General features: G+C 40.1%; 1 protein-coding gene across 1 annotated transcript in view; it reads left to right on the top strand.

The window, feature by feature from the left end:
- Positions 1-6,271, top strand: part of LOC106875764 (DNA primase large subunit) — a 12,678-nt gene that overhangs the window by 5,105 nt on the left and 1,302 nt on the right. The window contains exons 6-10 of the mRNA XM_014924023.2: positions 943-1,086; positions 2,198-2,380; positions 3,280-3,406; positions 4,887-4,969; positions 6,023-6,179. Coding sequence (XP_014779509.1) covers positions 943-1,086; positions 2,198-2,380; positions 3,280-3,406; positions 4,887-4,969; positions 6,023-6,179 — 694 coding nt within the window. The remainder of the gene's footprint in view (positions 1-942; positions 1,087-2,197; positions 2,381-3,279; positions 3,407-4,886; positions 4,970-6,022; positions 6,180-6,271) is intronic.

Raw genomic sequence — 6,271 nt, 5'->3', positions numbered from 1 at the left:
ACTTACCACACAGCCACTCCTGCACCATCTTTTTTCTTTTCTGGTTTCAGGCATTCAACTATGGCCATGCTGGAGTGCCACTTTGAATGGAATTTTTAATCGATTATATTTGATTATATTAATCCCAGGACGTATTTTGAAATGAAAAACAAAAACCATTGCCATGCAATATTTATACTTAAACCATGGGAATCGATGTAGCTACGACCAATCAGTGTACCGAGTGTAGTATCTGCATCTGTTAGGTGTTTGTTTCTCTGTTTCAATATCAATTGTCCAAGAGGATTATCGATTCGTTTTCCTTCATCTTATTTGGTCGAATGTGGATTCAGTGCAGTTGACAATTTGCTGGAAGCCAAGAGAAACTGGCTTGAAATTACAAAACGTGGTGACTTTCAGCTGAAGTTAAAGAAATTGTCTCCTCAAATCAAGGAACTGTGCCGTATGCACCAGGTACAGGGTCCTTACTAAATGAGTTAAGGTATCCGTTAGCCAGGTAATTGAATTAAAAATCGTGTTTCTATATTCAAAAAAAAATGTTGATGGGTACCTGATTTTTTGTTATTAGAAACTGGGACACTGGAAAATTTGTTATTAAAAAGTGGGGTACCAGAAAATTTGAGGAGCATTGGAAAATTTATTAAAAATTGAGGCACCGGAAAATTTGTTATTAAAAAGTGGGGCACCGAAAATTTATTAAAAAGTTGGGCACCATAAAATTTGATATTAAAAAGTGGGGCATTGGAAAATTTGTTATTAAAAAGTGGGGTTCTGGAAAAAAAGGTTGGGAAACACTGGTCTCAAGCGCTGCCCCTCATTTCACTGTTTTAGACCACACACACACACTACTATTACAACAAACAACAGCTCCAAGAACTGCTGTATTTTCTTGACCATATGTCCATTGTTGTCTTCAGTTCTTTTCGTTTCCTTTCCCTTCAGGTCACCTGCCGTTCTTTGCCTCATCTGGAGGAAGATGACCGTCTTTTACCGTTGCTGAATAATTTGAGTCGAGCCTACCTTGGTGAAGATTTCAGCGGTCAGAAAAACAATGCTGGCGCCGTCACAGTTGATATGCTGGATTCTGTAATAATCATTCTTTTATTCTTTTATTTGTTTCAGTCATTAGACTGTGGCCATGCTGGAGCACTGCCTCGGAGAATCTTTAGTCGAATCAGTAGACATCCCCCCAGTACGTTTTTGTTTTAGCCTGTTACTTATTCTATCAGCTTCTTTTGCTGAACCACTAAGTTACAGGGATGTAAACACACCAACACTGGTTGTCAAGCCATTGATGGGTACAAACATAGACACAAAGACATACTCTTGTGTGTGTGTGTTCTGATGGGTAAATTGTCGCTATTTTTATATTTTGCACAAAGGCATTTCAATCTTATAAGCCATCATTGTCTCTCTCCCATTACTCCTGCTGTTATCACATTATTAAACATCTATTACTCCCTCTCTTTTACTATCACTCATCTATATTCCTACCTATCATTCACTCACATTACTCTCTCATCTATCTCTGTCACACATTCTTAACACCTATCATTCTTTCTCCTCCCATTATGCTGTCTCTATTGAATCACCTCACCAATAATCCTCATATAGCTGTCTCTCTTCCTTTTTGCACTCTTTGATGTTACCCTTTCTCTCTTATCTGTCATCTGTCACTTCCAGTACTCCTTCAATCTCTTCCTTCTTCCTCTGTTATGCTGCTTATGCCACTTCTATTCAATCATCTCACCAATAATCGTCATATAGCTGTTTCTGTATTCTCTATCACTCTCCATCTCCTTTTTCCTTTATCACTCTGGAGCCTAGTGCAACCAGAAGGCTGCACCAGGCTCCAGTCTGATCTGGCAGGGTTTCTACAGCTGGATGCCCTTCCTAATGCCAACCACTCCGAGAGTGTCGTGAGTGCTTTTTATGTGCCACCAGCACAGGAGCCAGTGAGGCAGGCTTGGCATCGATCACGTTTGGATAGTGCTTTTTATGTGCCACCGGCACAGGGGCAAGTCAGGAGGTACTGGCATCGGCCACGTTCCAATGGTGGTTTTTACGTGCCAGCAGCGTGGGGGCCAGTCAGCGGGATATTGGTATCGGGGGGGGGGTACATGTACATATATTTTTGTGTACATATAAATGCATCTACTTATTTTCCTCATTTCTCTTTCAATCTGGTTTCTTTCAGTTGTCTCGCAAGTCATTTCCTCCCTGCATGCAGCAGCTACACCAAAGTCTGCGCCAGCATCATCACCTGCGACATGGCGGACGCTTACAGTACGGTCTATTCTTGAAGGGCATCGGTCTCCTGTTAGAAGATGCTTTGCGCTTCTGGGGTGCAGAACTTTCACAGTCTGTCGGTATAGATAAGGTACGTACATTTACATTATATTCATATCATCATCATCATCATTTAATGTCTGTCTTCCATGCTGGCATGGGTTGGACACTTTGACAAAATCTAGTAAACTGCAGGACTGAGCGTAATCGTTACCAGCGTCGCCTTCTAGCACTTGTGCTGGTGGCACGTTAGAAAATCATTTGAGTGAGGTCGTTGCCAGTGTCGCTGGACTGGCTCCCGTGCAGGTGGTACGTAAAAAACACCATTTGAGCATGGCCGTTGCCAGTACTGTGTGACTGGCCCTCGTGCTGGTGGCACGGAAAAGCACCAATACACTCATGGAGTGGTTGGCGTTAGGAAGGGCATCCAGCTGTAGAAACTCTGCCAGATCAGATTGGAGCCTGGTGCAGACCCCGGTCGAACTGTCCGACCCATGCTAGCATGGAAAGCGGATGTTAAATGACGATATAATAGAAATAGGTTTCAAAGAGGAAAATAAACTACACGTAGATATGTGGGGAAAGTAAGAATAGAAAAAGCGAAAATGCACATTGGATATAAAAAAAAAATAATGGCTTTTTTTACGAAAAGTAACAAATGCCCTTCCAGATGCCAACCACATTGGACTGGATGCTTTTTATGTGGCACCAGCACTGACAGGGTTACCAAGTAACTTGCAAGACAAGGAATTATGAGATGGGCAGGGGCATATATAATATATAAGGTGAGTGGATAAACAAAAGGAAAGGGCACTTAACGCATTTAGTAGGGGTCACATTTTTTTATTTAAAACACTGATTTGTCTCAATGCAACTTTAAGTCTTGTAGGCTTGTTACAGAAATTTAGCTCAGATAATAATATATGTCTATACATAAATGTGTGTGTCTATATATTTTTATATATATATGTGTTTGTATATAAATTGCAGTTTGAAAAAGCCTATGCATATAACGTTCGGTACAACTATGGAAAGGAAGGAAAACGAGCCAATTTTACGCCCTACAGCTGTGCTAAAATCATTCTAAGCAATCATCCGGCTAATGGAGACTACCATGGTGTGTATTGTACATTGTTTTATTATAAAAGTGTGATGTGTTATGATGAAACATGATGTGAGTATAGAGTACTGCTCAGTGCCTAGACCATAGCACAGTGCTCAATGCATAGAATATAGAGCAGTGCTCAATGCATAGAACAGAGAGCAGTGCTCAATGCATAGAACAGAGAGCAGTGCTCAATGCATAGAACAGAGAGCAGTGCTCAATGCATAGAACAGAGAGCAGTGCTCAATGCATAGAACAGAGAGCAGTGCTCAATGCATAGAACAGAGAGCAGTGCTCAATGCATAGAATGTAGAGCTGACACGAAATACCTTCCTATTAAGGCGGTGAGCTGGCAGAAACGTTAGCATGCTGAGTTCAAAATTCCGCCGAGGTCGACTTGGCCTTTCATCTTCGATAAATCAAGTACCGGTTGCGTACTGAGGTCGATCTAATGGTCCCCTTCCCCAAAATTTCGGGCCTTGTGCCTAGAGTAGAAAAGAAATACCATCCTATTATAAAACTAACTTTTCTAAAAACTTAACATGTAGACGCGAATTCATCCAAGGGAAGTTACTCTCCAATATTTTTTTATTTCAAGGGAAGTAACTCACCTTTTTCAATTTTCCTTGCCTGTTCCTGCTTCAATTTTCAAATAAAATTTCAGTTATTTTTTTTCCAGTAGATTTTTCTTTTCTAAATTTGCAGTTTTAGCGAGTTGGGTGGGGGTAAGTATTTCCTATAATATTGTTTCCTGTTTGCTTGTTAATTTCCTTCATACAGTTTCTATTTCAATTCTCTTACATGTATATATAACGTAGATAGGGGTTACAATCCAAGCTGTGGTCCTTACGAAGCACATCTGTGTATTTCACTTCTGCAAAATATTTTCATCCTCTATCTGAAAGGCGGTGTTCCAGCATGGCCCCAACCTCTGGCTAAAGCCAATGAAAGAATCTTAGGAGTTATTTATGTGAGATTTATGTTTTCCCACATGTATAAGGATGTAATTCCAATTGGTAAACAAACATGGAGGATGGAATAAATGACACCAGACATTTTTCAGCCTTCTCTTTTAATATATATATATATATATATATGATTCAGAAGATGATACAAACTTAGTGTTTTCAAGTGATCTAAGATGTTAATTAGGTTCGAAACATCATCTTAATAATGGCAGTTATTCTAGTAAATTCTTCACTACTTTCAACAGAAATATGGTAACATAAAGGTTAACCTCAGGACTCAACAGACATACATTCTAAAGGAATTCTTGCTAAAACCATCACATCTTTGTTTTCACATTTTGCATTTGTATTAATTTCTTCTTGATGTTGGGTGTAATTTAAGGGAGATTTGTCTGCTATTTCTAGCAAAGCAAGTGACCAGGTGGAGGCTCCTTCGCCACGCGCGCATGTGTGTGTGTGTGTGTTGGCTTGTTCAGTAATTTCACTCTTTTGTCTCTTAATAATTACATATATTTTCTTGTCAGGTTGTGTTTTCCGCCACACTGATCCTGCATTGTTGCGACAGAAATTCCAAGGTCAAGGAATGTCGGCGGAAAATGTTGCAAAGGTAAGAAAGGTCCAGAGAAAATAAAGGAACATTAAAAAAAAAAAAAAAGAGAAATGTTGGGTGTGTGATAAGATGCTTGCTTCCCAACCACATGGTTCTGGGTTCAGTCCCACTGTGTGGCACTTTGGGCAAGTGTCTTCTACTATAACCTCGGGCTGACCAAAGCCTTGTGAGTGGATTTGGTAGATCGAAACCGAAAGAAGCTTTTTCTGTGCGTGTGTGTGTGTGTATCCATGTTGACATCATGCAATAGTTGTAAACAAGGGCCACCAAAATGTATGTAGCGCCCCTTGTTTCTAGTTTCCATGGAAACATGTCTGGCCATGGGAAAATATTACATTGCTTGGAAACAAGTGAGGGTTGGCCACTGGAAAGGCACCTGGCCCATAGAAAATCTTCTTCAGCAAATTTCATCTGACCTACACAAGCATAGAAGCATTTATGTTAAATGATTATAATATTAATTATTTCAAATATTTGCCACAAGGGCAGCTTGGGAGTGAACCCCAGTGCATAACTGGTACTTATTTTATCAACCCCGAAAGGATGAATGTCAAAGTCAACCTTGGCAGAATTTGAACTCAGAACGTAGTGACAGGTGAAATACCACTAAGCAATTTCATCTAGCATGCTAATGAGTCTGCCTTGATAATAATGATAAAGGTGGTGAGCTGGCAGAATCGTTAGCACGCCGGACGAAATGCCTAGCAGTATTTTATCTGCCATTACGTTCTGAGTTCAAATTCCGCTGAGGTCGACTTTACCTTTCATCTTTTCGGGGGTCGATTAAATAAGTACCAGTTATGCACTGGATCGATGTAATCCATACAAATTGAGCCCTATTGTGTGGCACCTTGGGCAAGTGTCTCCTACAACATCTCTGGGCAGCCAAAGCTCTGTGAGTGGATTTGGTTTGCTGAAACAGAAAGAAGCTTTTTGTGTGTGTGCGTGTGTCCCTTTGTCCCCTCTATGTTAAGTCCCCTGTGGGCAATAAAGAAATAAATAATAATAATGGTAAATACCCTTAATTTATTTGTATGTTTTCTGTTGTAGCTGGTGAATTTTGTGACCGAAGGACATTACCAATTGGCTTGTATGAAGCATTTTGAAATCACTCAAGGTGTCAAAGGATGCAGTTTTGGCCTTCAACATCCCAATCAATATTTTGAAGAAAGCCAGAAAATTCTTAATGGAGAAGTAAAAACAAATGGTCAGTGTGCTGGAACCGCTTTAATTTTGGTACTGATTAAGTGTGTGTGTGTGTCATAGTTATGTGTATGGTTGTGTTTGTATGCGAATGTG

The sequence above is a fragment of the Octopus bimaculoides genome, chromosome 8, assembly GCF_001194135.2.
Source record: "Octopus bimaculoides isolate UCB-OBI-ISO-001 chromosome 8, ASM119413v2, whole genome shotgun sequence".
Classification (NCBI taxonomy): Eukaryota; Metazoa; Mollusca; class Cephalopoda; order Octopoda; family Octopodidae; genus Octopus; species Octopus bimaculoides.
Note: the sequence above shows the minus strand (reverse complement) of the source record. Positions and strands in the feature narration are given on the sequence as shown.